At 51.9% G+C, this 15315-nt stretch overlaps 1 protein-coding gene across 1 annotated transcript in view; it reads left to right on the forward strand.

Annotated features, from left to right (window-relative positions):
• Positions 1–14299, forward strand: part of SUPT5H (SPT5 homolog, DSIF elongation factor subunit) — a 36678-nt gene extending 22379 nt beyond the window's left edge. Inside the window, exons 12-31 of the mRNA XM_063111179.1 lie at positions 1739–1990; positions 3325–3414; positions 3519–3589; positions 5214–5319; positions 5559–5652; positions 5744–5880; positions 7001–7156; positions 7260–7406; positions 8271–8417; positions 8508–8633; positions 9569–9653; positions 9985–10104; positions 10190–10292; positions 10378–10505; positions 10594–10699; positions 11142–11300; positions 11397–11565; positions 11681–11884; positions 13705–13800; positions 13882–14299. Coding sequence (XP_062967249.1) covers positions 1739–1990; positions 3325–3414; positions 3519–3589; positions 5214–5319; positions 5559–5652; positions 5744–5880; positions 7001–7156; positions 7260–7406; positions 8271–8417; positions 8508–8633; positions 9569–9653; positions 9985–10104; positions 10190–10292; positions 10378–10505; positions 10594–10699; positions 11142–11300; positions 11397–11565; positions 11681–11884; positions 13705–13800; positions 13882–14025 — 2640 coding nt within the window. The 3' untranslated portion in view covers positions 14026–14299. The remainder of the gene's footprint in view (positions 1–1738; positions 1991–3324; positions 3415–3518; positions 3590–5213; positions 5320–5558; positions 5653–5743; positions 5881–7000; positions 7157–7259; positions 7407–8270; positions 8418–8507; positions 8634–9568; positions 9654–9984; positions 10105–10189; positions 10293–10377; positions 10506–10593; positions 10700–11141; positions 11301–11396; positions 11566–11680; positions 11885–13704; positions 13801–13881) is intronic.
• The last annotated feature ends 1016 nt before the right edge of the window (positions 14300–15315 follow it).

Consider the following 15315-nt stretch of genomic DNA (forward strand, 5'->3'; position numbering starts at 1 on the left):
CCGCCTGTGCTCTAAACACTTCCCACGGAACGGGCTGTGCTCCAGTCCCTTGTGATGATTCACTGTCTGAGTGGCTCCTTTTTAAAAAAAAAATGACTGGTAAGGGGATCTTAACCCTTGACTTGGTGTTGTCAGCACCAGGCTCAACCAGTGAGCTAATCGGCCATCCCTACATGGGATCTGAACCCGTGGCCTTGGTGTTATCAGCACCACACTCTCCCGAGTGAGCCACGGGCCGGCCCCGTGGCTCCTTTTTTTTAGTTGTTATGGCTCCTCACTCCTGTGTGGGTCCATGGGAACCCTATTAGTGGTCTTGCTGTCCTGAGGGCCACCAAGGCCCTCTTCTCCCCTGCTTCCAAGTGACTTCATCCGAAGGGCACAGCTGTGGCTTTTGCTGGCTCCTGCTCTGTGTGCTCAGCAGCTCCAGCCTAGAAGTGGCTGGGATTCGAAATGGTCAGAGCAGTTTTTTCTTTCTCCCATCATGGCTTCTCTCACCTTCATGCACTCCATAGATCTCTCCTCCTCTTCCCCTGAGCTCTAGAGGCCCCAGCTTGGCTGTCATTGCTTTTTTATAGTTGTAAATTGGTTGATTTGTGGGAGAGAGTGATGCTGGGGACCGTCCATTCTGCCATCTTGAAGGAAGTCCCTTAACATATTAGTTCTGGAAACTGGAAGTCTGAGATCAGGGTGCCAGCATAGTTGGTTCTACAGAGGGTCCAATTCCAGGTTGCAGACTGCTGACTTCTCATGATATCCTCATGTGGTGGAGAGCAGAGAGCAATTCTTTTGCTTTTGTTGAGACTTGTTTTATGGTCTAACATGTTTATCCCGGACAGTGTTCAATATGTCCTTAAGAAGATTGTGCATTCTGCTGTTGCTAGATGGAGTATTCTATCTGTAGCTCTCTGAGGTCTACTTGGTTTATAGTGTTGCTCAAGTGTTCTGTTTCTTTGCTAATCTTTCTAGTTGTTCTATCCATTATTGAAAGTGGGGTATTGTAGTCTTCAATTATTATTGTTGAATTATCTATTTCTTTCTTCATTTCTGTTAGATTTTGTTTCCTATATTTGGAAGCTCTGTTGTTAGGTTCACATATTTTTATAATTTTTTCTCTTCTTTTTTAAAGATGACTGGTAAGGGGATCTTAACCCTTGGCTTGGTGTTGTCAGCAACATGCTCAGCCAGTGAGCTAACCGGCCATCCCTATATAGGATCCGAACCTGTGGCCTTGGCGTTATCAGCACTGCACTCTCCCGAGTGAGCCGTGGGCCGGCCCTAATTTTTTCTTTTCTTGATGGATTCACCTTTTTATCATTATAAAATGTCCATCTTTGTCTCTGGTAACAATTTTTGTCATCTTTCGGTATGTTTTGTCTCATATAACCCCTGCAGCTCTCGGTTCTAGTTGATTTTTTTTATGCATAACGTATGTTGGGTATCTTTCTGTGTTAGTGCAAAAATATTCATCTCATTGTTCTTTTAACTGCTACATTGTATTGCATGGTATGGTTAAGCCATAATTTTAGCTAATCCCTCCTTTTGGGCATTTAAAAAATTTTCCAATCTTGTTTGTTTGCTATAATAAATAAATCTGCAGTGAATATCTTTTTATCCATGTCATGGTACCAACATGTTTCTGTGGGATAAATTCCCAGGAGATGGACTGCTGAGTGGTGGTCATTAATGTTACTAGCAGTTGTGTCTCATTGTCTCCTTCTTCCATCGACTCACCCTGAAGCCCCTGCAGATTAAGTCAGTAGTGGCACCAGAGCACGTGAAGGGCTACATCTACGTGGAGGCCTACAAGCAGACGCACGTGAAGCAGGCCATCGAGGGTGTGGGCAACTTGCGGCTTGGCTACTGGAACCAGCAGATGGTGCCCATCAAGGAGATGACAGACGTGCTCAAAGTAGTAAAGGAGGTGGCCAACCTGAAGCCAAAGTCCTGGGTCCGCCTTAAGCGAGGCATCTACAAGGATGACATTGCTCAGGTGCCAGAGGGCAGGGTGGATGAGAGGGACAGGGCTCCTCTAGTCTGTCCTCCTTCCTTTCCTTTAGTTCTCCACCCTGCCACCCCTTACTACTGCAGAGAGCAGAACTCTACTGAGATTACATGGAGCAGAGGCTGGATTTTGTTGTGAGCACACAGGAAATGGATGCCCACCTTCTGTGCATGTTCAAAGGCATGTTGAGTAAAAATGTGAAGGAGGTGAGGGAGTGGGCCATGTGGAATTCTTAGGGAAGGAAGAGTGTTGTGGGCAGAAGGAACAACACATGAGATAGGACTGTTACTGGCTGAAGCAGAGCAAGTGAGGGAAGAATGGTAGGAGAGGAGCTCAGGGAGGTAACGAGGCCCATCACAGGGCTCTGGCTTATAATAAAGTGAGATGGGAGTGCTCTAAGGGACACAGTCTGACGTGGGGTTTTTTTTGTTTGTTTGTTTGGTTGGTTTTTTTGGTGGCTATGGGGAACTGAACCCTTGATCTCGGTGTTATAAGGCTTTGTGCTAACCAACTGAACTAAGCAGCCAGCCCCCTGACTTCAGTTTTAATGGGATTACTCTGTTGACTGTGTTGAGACTCGACTACTGGTTCTCAAGCAGGGCAGACGTTGCCCCCATTGTCTGCGGACATTTTGGGCTGTGTCGTCTGAGGAGGGGGTTGAAGATTCTGGCACCTAGTGGGTAGGAGCCAGGGCACTTGTAATATCCTGCAATGCACAGGACAGATGCCCAAAGCAAAGAATTACCTGGCCTAAAAGGTCGATAGTGCCACGTCTGAGAAACTCTGGAATAGACTCAAGGGGGTCATGGGCAGGAGCAGGGAGACCAGTGAGGATGCTGTTGCCATTGTCCAGGTGGCAGGTGCTGATGGGACAGGACCAAGGTCAAAGTAGTGGAGGAAGGCAAGAGATCAGATTTTTTTGAAGACAGAACTGACAGGATTTGCTGACAGATTGGATATGGGTGTAAGAGAAAGAGAAGGAGTCAAGAATGACTCCCAGGTTGTATGCCTGAGCAGAAGGATGGAATGGGAGATGCTGAGAGAGGGGCAGGTTTGAGGAAGTCTGCAGTTCAGCTTTGATTGTCCTGGGTTTGACAGACTTTTTAGACATCTAAGTGGAGATATCAAGCAGGCAGTGGCTATTCGGTGTTAGCGTTGAGGACAGACAGGGTAGAGAGGGACTTTTCGGAGTTGTCAGCAGTGTGGTTTCTTCTCTGTCACCCTCTGTCCCTTCCCCTTCCTGGTATCTCCTTCCCCTTCTTATGTCTAGGGTCAGGGAGGGAGGTCTGGGCCCCTGCTGACCTCTCATGCACTCTGCTCAGGTGGATTATGTGGAGCCCAGCCAAAACACCATCTCCCTGAAGATGATCCCACGCATTGACTATGACCGCATCAAGGCCCGCATGAGCTTGGTACTGTAGGACCATGCTGTCTTGGGGAGGGGGATACTTGATCCCTGCTGGTGGCCAAGCTCTCCTCCCTCACCCTACCTTCCCATGCCCCTTTTCCTCCATAGAAAGACTGGTTTGCTAAAAGGAAGAAGTTTAAGCGGCCTCCACAGAGGCTATTTGATGCAGAGAAGATCAGGTGAGAGTGTCCTTGGGGCCGGCTGGGCTGGGTCCCCAGGGTCTGTGGCGCTGAATGTGCTTTTTGCAGGTTCCTCCACAGGAGTGGGCCCCATGAAAGGTTTAGTTTGTGAGTGATTAGCTTGGCAGTATATCCTCAGGCAGATTTCTTCAGTTCTTGTGCCTTGGTTTCCTCTGCTATAAAGACTAATGATAACAAATCCTGCTTTCTTGGATTGTTGCGAGAATTAAACGAATTAATATGTATATGTGCCTGGAACAGTGCCCAGCACATAGTGAGTGTAGTTAATGGTAGCACATGTTGAAATGGGATTTAACCTGTCAGGCTTTATAAGTCTCTTTTCCTGATCTCCTTATGCCCACCTGAATTGGGGCTCTAGAGCTCCTTATCTCAGGATGTTACCCCCACAGTCCCTAATTGGATGGAAAACTGGAGCAGCCTGTGGATTCCAGCATTCCAGGAGTAGCCTGGAACTCCAATGGGGAGGGGAGAAGAGGGGGAAACAAGCTGACAGAGATGCTGTTCCTACTCGTCCTGTTCTGGAACAAGTTGTATGTGAGTCAGTCAGACAGATTTCCCTTCTGATAAAGGCTGGACTGTAGAATGCGCCTTTCAGTCTGCACCCAAGGGCCTCGCTCATACTTCACATGCCTGAATTGGACCCATTAATACCACTTCTCTAAACAACTGGACCTTTCCTTATTTTGTGGCAAAGAGCAAACCATATGACCCCCCTCCTTGCCCCACAGTGGGTCCTACAGAGCATACTGCTCCCCTCTCCCAGATTCACCATGTGAAGACTGGAGAAGGCAACTGTGGGAGGGGCAGGAAGAGCTCATCCTGCTCTTTGCATGCATTTCCCTCTTAGGGAGTGGTGGAGACTTCCCTACTCTGGAAACATGGAGTAGGAACTAAGTGTTCTTACCCCATTTGCAGGGCTGGGAGCATAGGCAGATTAGGGGCAGTATAATTAAAGCAAAGGCTTGGGACTCCCACCCACTTACGTTTGAATCCTTACTCTCAGACTCACTGGCTCAGCAATGTTGAGTATGTTGTGTGACCTGCCTGGGCCTGTGTTCTTTCACTTGGAAAATGAGGAGCATATTGCTGATGTCACAGGGTGTGGGGAGGAGTCAACGAGGGCATGAATATGCAGGCCAGGACAGGCTGACAGCCCCGTGAATATTAACTATTATCATGGTCTGATAATACTTTGTCCACGTAACATTTACTGAGCACCTGCTATGTGCCAGGCACTATTCTTGGTGAAACAGGGCAAATGGCATTGAATAAAAGGTGTTAAATCCCTGCCCTTCTCTAGCTGATGCACTGGTTACAGAGATAGAGCGGACAGTATTCATTAGATGGTGATCAGTGCCCTGGTGAAAAATACTGGAGGGAACGGGCAGCGGAGTGCAGGGAGGTGGGCTCTGTGGCCCTCTGCTGAGGTAGCCTGAAGGGCTTGTGAGAAGTCACTCCAGCTGAGAGAGTGTTTGCTGGGATGGGATGGGTTGGTCATTCTGTGATCCTCTTCCCCCTCTGCCAGCTGAGCAGACTGAGATACAACAAGGTTCTCTCCTTGACCACCCCGCCCCACCAATCTTTTCTCCTCACAAAATCGCAGGTCCCTGGGGGGTGATGTTGCCTCTGATGGGGACTTCCTCATCTTCGAGGGGAACCGTTACAGTCGGAAGGGCTTTCTCTTTAAGAGCTTCGCCATGTCTGCTGTGGTAAGGTTTCCAGAGGGGGCAGTGGTTATGGCCGGGCGGGGGACGTGGGTGGATCAAGCTTTCTCTCTGTCCTGCAGTACAGATCCTGGGGCATGGGTTATCTGGGTCTGTCCTGGATAATCCTCAAGTCAGGAGTGTTCCTAGGGGAATAATTCTTATCATCTCTCTAGCCCACTCAGCTGGGCTGTGGCACTGACCTTGGTCCACTTTCTCCGCCTACCCTTGCCCTGGGGGTTCAGATCACAGAAGGTGTGAAGCCCACACTCTCTGAGCTAGAGAAGTTTGAGGACCAGCCAGAGGGCATCGACCTGGAGGTAGTGACTGAGAGCACAGGTATTTGGTCCCTCTCTGTAACCCAGGTCAAGGAGGAGGTGGTGGCCCATGAGGGGCAGTCCCCAAGTTAGCCCTATGTCTGCTCCTGCAGGGAAGGAGCGGGAGCACAATTTCCAACCTGGGGACAATGTGGAGGTGTGTGAGGGCGAGCTCATCAACCTGCAGGGCAAGATCCTCAGCGTGGACGGCAACAAGATCACGATCATGCCCAAGCATGAGGACCTCAAGGTGGGCACCCGTGTTGCCTCAGGGCTGAGGTATGTGTATGTACACATGGGGCTCTGGCCGTGTCCAGGTCTGAGAGGCAGGAAATCAGAGTGTTTGGGGGTATGTCTGGTTGTACGTGGATGTCCAGACAGTGGTGCACCTAGTCACATCTGTTTCCAAGGATAGTATGTCCTTTCTAATGTTTTCAGATGCCTGAGCAGGTAGGTGTCTGATGAGGTAATAAACGTGCTTCCCACAGTCAGGTGGGGGTGTGTGCAGGCCCGCTTTTGTGATTTGGGGAAAGGGACATCCTGGCTACATTTCTGGGGGCCTGGCATGTAGGTCCTGTCTGCTTCCAGGGGAGTGCTGGGGTGTGTGTCTTCGTATGACCGGGCAGTATACCTATGTGATGTGTGTCAACATTTCTGTCCTGGGGATAGTGTATCATGCCTGCACATGACTGTTTAAGGGAGGAAGAGATGTAGCATCAGGCTGTGAGTCTTGATGTGTGGCTGTGTCATTGAAGGGCTTGCCTAGTTGTATCTGTCACTGGAGAGTGACTTGGCCTATCTTTTCTTTCTGAAAAGCAAGATATATGGATATGTGTTGGGTTAAGGGTATGATTAACCGAGAAGCAATCCGAGGTGGGTACCTGGCTTTGTTTGCCTACGCGCGTGCGCGAGTGTGTGTGTGTGTGTGTGTGTGTGTGTGTGTGTGTGTGTGTGTGTGTGTGTGTGTGTGTGTGTGTGTGTGGCATTGTGTAGGTTGTGTGGTGTATCTGGGGTTAGGTTGTTAGGTGTGGTCAGAGAGGTTGTATAGCTGGTGTCATGTGTCTGAGAGGCAGGCTTCCTTCCTCTGTGTGGGTCTAGGTAGGCATTGTGTGTCTCAAGGGCTGGCTATCTCAAGGGTTGTCCAGGTCAATGTCCTGTGTCTGGGGTCATCTGTCTCTGGGGCAGTCTGAGGGGTTGTCCAGGTGACCTAAGGTAGACTGTGAGTGGGTGGTGTGAGGCTGGAGCAGGATTTGGCTGGGGTGGTCTTTTCTGAGATCATAAGTGGATCCTGAAGACAGGTGTGGGGTAAGGCAGGCAGGTCGTGGTGGCATCCCCTCACCTTCTTGTTGTCCGCACACCAAATCCCCCAGGACATGCTAGAGTTCCCAGCCCAGGAACTTCGGAAATACTTCAAGATGGGAGACCATGTGAAGGTGATTGCAGGCCGATTTGAGGGCGACACGGGCCTCATTGTGCGGGTGGAGGAGAACTTTGTCATTCTCTTCTCCGACCTCACCATGCATGAGGTAGGTGGATGGAAGGGTAAGGTGGAGGGTGTACATGCCAGGAGGAGAGCCAGGTAGATGAGCCACTTGACCCTGCCTCACCCCATTCACCATCTCCCGGCAGCTGAAGGTGCTTCCAAGGGACCTGCAGCTCTGCTCGGAGACGGCATCAGGTGTGGATGTAGGGGGCCAGCATGAATGGGGTGAACTGGTGCATCTGGATCCCCAGACTGTGGGCGTCATCGTGCGACTAGAGCGGGAGACCTTCCAGGTGTGTGTGTTGTGCTCCGAGGCAGGGGCTTACTTTTAGGGGGCTTCCTCTCCCTCTAGACCCTTATCATGGGAAGTGGCAGAGCATTGTGGCTGAGAATCTAGACTGCTCTGATGGCAGACCTGGCTCTTACTCACGGTTGGCTGTGTGACACGGGGTAAGTGGGAAGTGATTTATCTTCTCTGTGCCTCAGTTTCACACCCTATAAAATGGGGATAATGGCAGCATCTGCTTTATCCATTGTAAGTGATTCCCTGAGATCAAAGGAATTGGCAATTGGTGCTTGCTCAAGGACCAAGTGTCGTGTGCATATGTGCCTTCTCCCTGTCCTTGTGGATGTAGGAGTCACAGAGCCTAGTACTTGGGTCCCTGGATCTGGATCCACATCTCAGCTCTGTGGCTTCTGTGCTATGTGACCCTGGGCTGATGGCTTGCCCTCTCTCAGCCTGAGATTCCAGCTCTGTGACATGAGAGTCATGATAATATCCACCTCAGAGGGAAGTTTTGAGATTTCAGTGAAATCTTATGTGTGAAGAATTTAGCATGGGCCCGGCACAGAGCAAGGGGTAAACAATTAGCTATTTTGTTAATATCAGCCCCTCCCCACATCTCACATCTCAGATGCTCAGTCAGGGGATGGAGTCTTCTCCCAGAGAGTGTTTTGGAATGATTGGCAACACTTCTGGTTGACCCAGTGTGTGAGGGGTGGTGCTCTGACTGACTTCCCCAAAGCCAGGGAGTCTAGATGTCCTACAGAGCTTGGGACAGTTTCCCACAAGGAAGGATCATCCCACTTTAGGAAGCCCTGCTCCATGTCACTCCCTTCCACTCTCACCCCCTCAGCATCCCCCCCTCCCTCTGTAGGTGCTGAACATGTATGGGAAGGTGGTGACCGTTAGGCACCAGGCTGTGACCCGGAAGAAGGACAACCGCTTTGCTGTGGCCCTGGACTCAGAACAGAACAACATCCATGTGAAAGACATCGTCAAGGTCATTGATGGCCCTCACTCAGTGAGTACAAGCTCCTGCCCTTCAGCTAAATCTCAGAGAGTTGGAGTGGGGTGGGACATGGCCAAGAGAGTGACCTTTCTCTCCCCCCAGGGCCGTGAGGGTGAAATTCGCCATCTCTTCCGTGGCTTTGCCTTCCAGCATTGCAAGAAACTTGTGGAGAATGGGGGCATGTTTGTCTGCAAGACTCGCCACCTGGTGCTGGCCGGGGGCTCGAAGGTGAGGAAGGCATGGCAGAACTCTGTTGGGTACCTGGTTTGGCTCTCCAGCCTTCCCTGGCTCCAGGAGTGACAAGATTGGGCTTGTGGGAGATTAGAAGAGCAGATGTCATTGTCAGGACCTTGGCGGAGTGTGAGAAAAGGTTATTTGCGATTCTGAGCTATTCACCAAATCGTTCATTCCTTTGATTTTTAACTGAACAACTGTTAGGGGCCAGACACTGGAGATACAGCAGTGAACAAGACTCAAATGTCTGCCTCCTAGAGCTGGCACTCTACAGATGAATAGAGAAATAATAAATGCATATATAATACAGTGTGAGGTGCTGGCAAGCACTGTGGGGAGAAATAAAGCAGGGTAAGGAGATAGAGAATGACGGTGGCTGCTGCTTTAGATAGAGGAGGATAAAGAAAGACCTCATTGAGGAGGCAGCGTGTGCACAGAGACCTGAACAGAGGGATGGAGAGTCATGTGAATGTCTTGAGGAACAGCAAGTGCTAAGGCCTCAGAGTGGGACTTGTAGGGAAGTTGTACAGAACCAGGTATCAGAAAGGGAATCAGTCTGGAATCTGGGTAGCTGGGACCAGGAGGTGGTATCCTCAGGGCCCTGCAGATGGGATGATGAATCCCATAGTTTGCAGTTTTTGTGTCACTAGGGGCTTAAATTCCTGACTAGTTGCCTTTCAATCCCACTCATTGGCCAGGGGAGACCCAGGCCTCTTGATTGACAGGACCACGATGGCAGAGGGGTAGCAGTTCCCCTAAAGGGAAATTGAGGCATTGTCACCAGAAGGAGGGAGGGATGGCTGTTGGGCAGGTTCAGGCAGGAACTGTTCCCACGTGGAGGCAGTGTGGTGATGGGGCTGAGGACCTGTCACCCAGGCCCTGCCACCCCCATCCCCTGCCTGCCAGTTCACTCCTTGCCCCTCCCCTAGCCCCGCGATGTGACCAACTTCACTGTGGGTGGCTTTGCCCCTATGAGCCCCCGGATCAGCAGCCCCATGCATCCCAGTGCCGGAGGTGAGAAGAATTCAGGGGCCAGGGATATTTTGGGGAGGTGGGGAGGGGCTGGGGGAGAGCCTTGGTTGTTAAGCCCACACTCACTGAGCACCTGATCTGGGATGGACCCTGCTATTATGGGACTTACAGCCCATGGGAGGACAGACCCAACCCCACAGTGACAGTCCAGAGCGGTCAAGACTATGATGGGAAAGCCCAGGGGTTGGGGGTGGTGGGCAGAGGAGGCTCCTGACCCAACATGGGGGAAGTCAAACAGGTGAAGAGGGGGTTTGAGGGTGCCCTGGCTGTTGGCATAGCCCTGGGGAGTGGTGACATTGTCCTCCCTACCCAGGTCAGCGTGGTGGCTTTGGTAGCCCTGGTGGCGGCAGCAGTGGCATGAGCAGGGGCCGGGGGCGGAGAGACAACGAGCTCATCGGCCAGACTGTGCGCATCTCCCAGGGGCCCTACAAAGGTGACCTGCGAGGCCCCGTGGAGGCCTGGGGAGGAGCGTGGTGAAGGAGAGCCCCACCCCGCCTGACCTCCTGCCTCCCCACCAGGCTACATTGGTGTGGTCAAGGATGCCACGGAGTCCACAGCCCGTGTGGAGCTGCACTCCACCTGCCAGACCATCTCTGTGGACCGCCAGCGGCTCGCCACGGTGTACGGGCTGGCTGGGGAGGGTCAGGATGGGGGTTGTCGGGTGGTGAGGAGGCCCTATTCACCCCTTTGTTCTCTGTGTCCACAGGGGCTCTCGGCGCCCAGGTGGCATGACCTCGACCTATGGGCGGACACCCATGTACGGCTCCCAGACACCCATGTATGGTTCTGGCTCTCGCACGCCCATGTATGGCTCACAGACCCCTCTCCAGGATGGTGAGCTTGCCCAGGGGATGTGGGAGGGGCACTGTGGGAGCTGCAGACAGGACAGAACTGATGGACACATTCATGTCCCTCATTCCAGGCAGCCGCACCCCGCATTATGGCTCACAGACGCCCCTGCATGATGGCAGCCGCACTCCTGCCCAGAGTGGGGCCTGGGATCCCAACAACCCCAACACGCCATCACGGTGAGGGCTGGGGTTCCCTTAGGCACTAGATGTGCATGCTGGTGTGTATGATTGGTTCTGCCAGAGTGTCTGGGGGATGGAGGGGTCTCTGGGCCCACCTGAACTCTGCTGCCACCCCAGGCTGGTCCACAGGAAGGAGTCGCATGGCAGGGAGTGGGGCAAATGAGTCTCCTCTCCAGCCCCAGCCACAATCACCCATCGTGGTTACTCCTGGACTTGAAGACAGACTGCCTGAGTGTGTGACCTTGGGCAGGCAACCTCATCTCTCTGCATCACAGTCTCAGCTGTGGAATGGAGATTATGTCAGGAACACCTCTGGGTGGGGCTTCTGTGAGAATGAAATTGCCTCAGTTCAGGGTGTGGTGTGCAGTGCTGTCTGGGAGCATGTACTGCTGCTTTGTTATCACCACCATCATCACCACCAGGCTTCTGTCCCCAACAGGGCTGATGAAGAATATGAGTACGCCTTTGATGACGAGCCTACCCCGTCCCCACAAGCCTATGGGGGAACCCCCAATCCCCAAACACCTGGCTACCCAGACCCCTCATCCCCACAGGTCAACCCACAGTACAACCCGCAGACGCCAGGAACACCAGCCATGTGAGTCCACTGGGGCTAGCCCTGATCAATCCCTGCCACCACTTCCTTCTCCCTCCCTGCCCCAACAGATGCCCCCTTCTCTCTTTGTTCCTGCAGGTACAACACAGACCAATTCTCCCCCTATGCCGCCCCCTCCCCACAAGGCTCCTACCAGCCCAGCCCCAGCCCCCAGAGCTACCATCAGGTGGCGCCAAGCCCAGCAGGCTACCAGAACACCCATTCTCCAGCCAGCTACCATCCCACGCCCTCACCCATGGCCTATCAGGTACTGGTCAGCTTGCATGCCCTTGAGGGTGGTGGGCTAGGGTGAGCCTGGGGCTTATAGGGACAGTTAGGCCAGATGACTATTCCCAATGACATTGTCTCCCTTTCCCCTGCAGGCCAGCCCCAGTCCGAGTCCCGTTGGCTACAGTCCGATGACACCTGGAGCTCCCTCTCCTGGTGGCTACAACCCGCACACACCAGGCTCAGGCATCGAGCAGAACTCCAGCGACTGGGTAACCACTGACATCCAGGTGAAGGTGCGGGACACCTACCTGGATACACAGGTGGTGGGGCAGACCGGAGTCATACGCAGCGTCACGGTACGTGGGGCCCAGGGTGGTAGGTAGACAGGCATCCTCCCCCTTGGTGCTCCTGATTTCTGTGGTTACATCTTTTTTCTTTTTAATTGTCCAACCACATATTCAAGTATTTATAGTAAGAAAAACAGATGTGGAAAGGTTTGGAATACAACTCCACAAGGGCAGGGATTTCTGCATCTTGTGCTCAAAGCAGAGGCCCTGTAGCTTTGAACAGTGCCTGGCACAGAAGAGTATGGTTACTTTTTGACATTCCCTTTTGCAGATCAGTAATACGTACTGAGTGCTGCTTCTGTGCCAGGCCTGGGCTTAGCGCCAGGCACCTATACCCCCAGGGCTCTCCCCCTGGCTCTCCAGGGCTACTGGCCTTTCCCTTTCTCAGATTTAATGAGGTCCCTCCAGCCTCAGGGTGTTTACACGTATACTTTCCTTCCTCTTCCTTCCATTTTGTCTAGTTAATGCCTGCTCAACCTTTCGGGAAACACCTAGGCTATCTCAGGTCTGTGTCTTATTGGTCCATGTAATTCTTAATGTTATCTGTTTACTGCCTAAAAGCTCAAAGTTTCCCCTGGTGTGATTCTTTGATTAGAAAGCCTATATTTTATTCCTCAGGAGCCCCACTTCCTAGATGAAGGACCAGCACCTTGTTGGTCCTCTAATAATTTTTTTTTTCGTGGCTGGCTGGTATGGGGATCTGAACCCTTGGCCTTGGTGCTCTTAAGTGAGCTAACTGGCCAGCCCCTCTGATAATTAATTAAACACCAGAGATGAAGACAGCTCCAGGTCCTGCCCTTATGGACCTCACATTCCATTGGGGGAGACGGACATGTCCCCAGATAGTGACAGCTCAGAGTGGGCAGAGGTGGGATGAGGAAAGGCCAAAGGGCAAAGAGAACTATGGGAACCCAGAGGAGGCACGTTACCCAGCTTTGGGGGAGTCAGGGAGGGCTTTCTGGAGAAGGAGACATCTGAGCTGAGACCTAAAGAATGAACATGAGAAGCCAAGAAAAATGACTGGAGTTAAATATGCTCCTAATAGAGGGAATTGCATGTGCAAAGGCCTGGATGTAAGGGAAAGCTTAGCGCTTTAGGGGAGCTAAACTATTCACTGTGGCTGGAACATAAAGAGCCAAGGTGAAGGTGAGTGATGAGGCCAGAGTAGTAGCTGGGCCAGGTCTTGTGCCAGCCTGAGGAACTTGGACTGTCCAGAGGGCACTGGGGGAATCTAAGCAGGAGAGGTGGGGTTGGATTTGTGGTTTGGAATTAATTTTCTAAGTTGCCATATCAAGGATAAATTGGGGGTGGTGAGGTGGGGGGCAAGGAGCCCAAGGGGAGGTTGAGCTGCACTAGGGCAGGGCTGTGGGGAAGAGAGGAGGGAGGTGGGAGAATCCCTCAGGAGGCTGAATGGACAGGCCTCAGAGCTGGAGGGTTGCCAGTGAGGGACGTGAGCAAGAAGAGGTCCAGAGCTCTGACTGGGGACTGTGGGGCTGTCCTGAGACTGGGGCCCAGGAGGAGGAGCAGGTGTGGAGAAGAAGTGGAGGCCAGCTTGGGACGTAGAGTCAAGTGCCTGAGAAGCATTTCCCCCTCTGGCCTAAGTTAGCATCATTCTGGTGTCTCCCTTGCTGACCTGGTCACCCGTTCCACCCACCCTGTCCCCATACACCACAGGCCCCAGGCCTTGGAACCAGGCCCAGCCTTGGCCTTTCCTGCCCCTATATCACCTTGGGAAAGTGACTTGAGTGTGTTCTCAGAATGAGCCCTGAGCCTGTGTTCCCTGGAGTTTGGGCCTCAGTCCAGCTGACCAGGCTGTCCCTACCCCCCAGGGAGGCATGTGCTCTGTGTACCTGAAGGACAGTGAGAAGGTCGTCAGCATTTCCAGTGAGCACCTGGAGCCCATCACCCCCACCAAGAACAACAAGGTAAGGGGAAGGGTCAAGGGGATGAGGGGGAGTTGGGCTGCTGACATGGGACCCTGACCACATGTTCCCCCCAACCCCCAGGTGAAGGTGATCCTGGGCGAGGATCGGGAAGCCACAGGTGTCCTGCTGAGTATTGATGGTGAGGATGGCATCGTCCGCATGGACCTTGATGAGCAGCTCAAGATCCTTAACCTCCGCTTCCTGGGGAAGCTCCTGGAAGCCTAAGGCAGGCAGGGTGGGTGGACTTTGGCAGATAATCTGGCAGATGAAGAGCGACCATCCTTCCTTCCCTGGCCCTTGGCCCTGACATGGGATCCTGAGCCTGGAGAAGGGCTAGGCTGATCATTCTGGATTTCCTTTATTTTCCTTTCTGGGTTTCCATCTTCTCCCTCCCTGATGCTTATGGGAATCAGAGTGTAGAGTCTGGGGGAGAGTTCCCACCTACTTGTACCCCTTCTCCCCAGCTTGCTTTTGTGTTATGGTCTTTCAGTAAAAAGAAGCTGGTCAAAAGTCGTGTGTGTGTGTGTGTGTGTGTGTGTGTGTGTGTGTTTCATTTGTAAGTGGGGTCATTTGTAGAACCCATTTACTTCCTTGCTGTGGGTTTTGGGGCAAACTGGGTCCTACTACTGGGTCCTACCTAAGTCTCAGTTTCCCCAACCAGGAAATAATGACAGTGCCTACCCTAAGGGCTCTTGAGAGGAAAGTATGAGAAGACATCAGAAAGAGATGATTTGGGGCTGGCCGGTTAGCTCAGTTGGTTAGAGCACAGCCTTGTAACACCTTACATCTTATTCAGGCATAAGTTATACTAAGTGAAAATCACAGTATCTCCCAGGAAACCTAAATTCCTGCTATGGTGCAGGATATAGGGCTTAATGGGCCTTTTTCTTGAACGCCGGTAGCAGTGAATCAGAATTGTTGTAGTTTGATGACTTGGGGGTGGGAGTGGGAGCAGTGTAGAGAATGGGGTCTTCCCTTCCTCATTTGATATTCACATATCTTTTTACAAAAGTAAATGTATATTTCAGATGTTCAAAAAGATATACCAAGAACCTGCCTCCGCTACCCAGCTTAGGAAACTGTACCAGATAGTAATCACTTTAGCAGCAACTAAAATTCCTCTCCAGCAGTAACCACAACCCTGAATTCCGTGTGACTTTCTCTTGCCTGACATTGTACTTTTACTACCTTAATATTTATGTTTTTAAAGTTTGCACAAATGATATCAGACTTTTTTCCACACAAAATAATTTGGGGGAGATTCATCATGGCTCTCTGTAGGCTCTAAATCACAGATTTCTTGTCCTCATTAACCCCTATGCTCCCAGATGTGGCGCTTGTTCCTTTGGCTTAGCCCCAGATGAAATGGTGGGCTCTCCAGGCCCTTCGTAGTCATGTTTGGAGGGAACGGAAGAGATGAGATTCCACGTGAGAAAGACTTTGTGAGGGCTGGCTTTCTAGCCCTCTTTCTGGGCCTCAGTTTCCACTTCTGGCAATTGGGAGGTGAAGGCAGAC

The sequence above is a fragment of the Cynocephalus volans genome, chromosome 10 (assembly GCF_027409185.1).
Source record: "Cynocephalus volans isolate mCynVol1 chromosome 10, mCynVol1.pri, whole genome shotgun sequence".
Taxonomy (NCBI): Eukaryota; Metazoa; Chordata; class Mammalia; order Dermoptera; family Cynocephalidae; genus Cynocephalus; species Cynocephalus volans.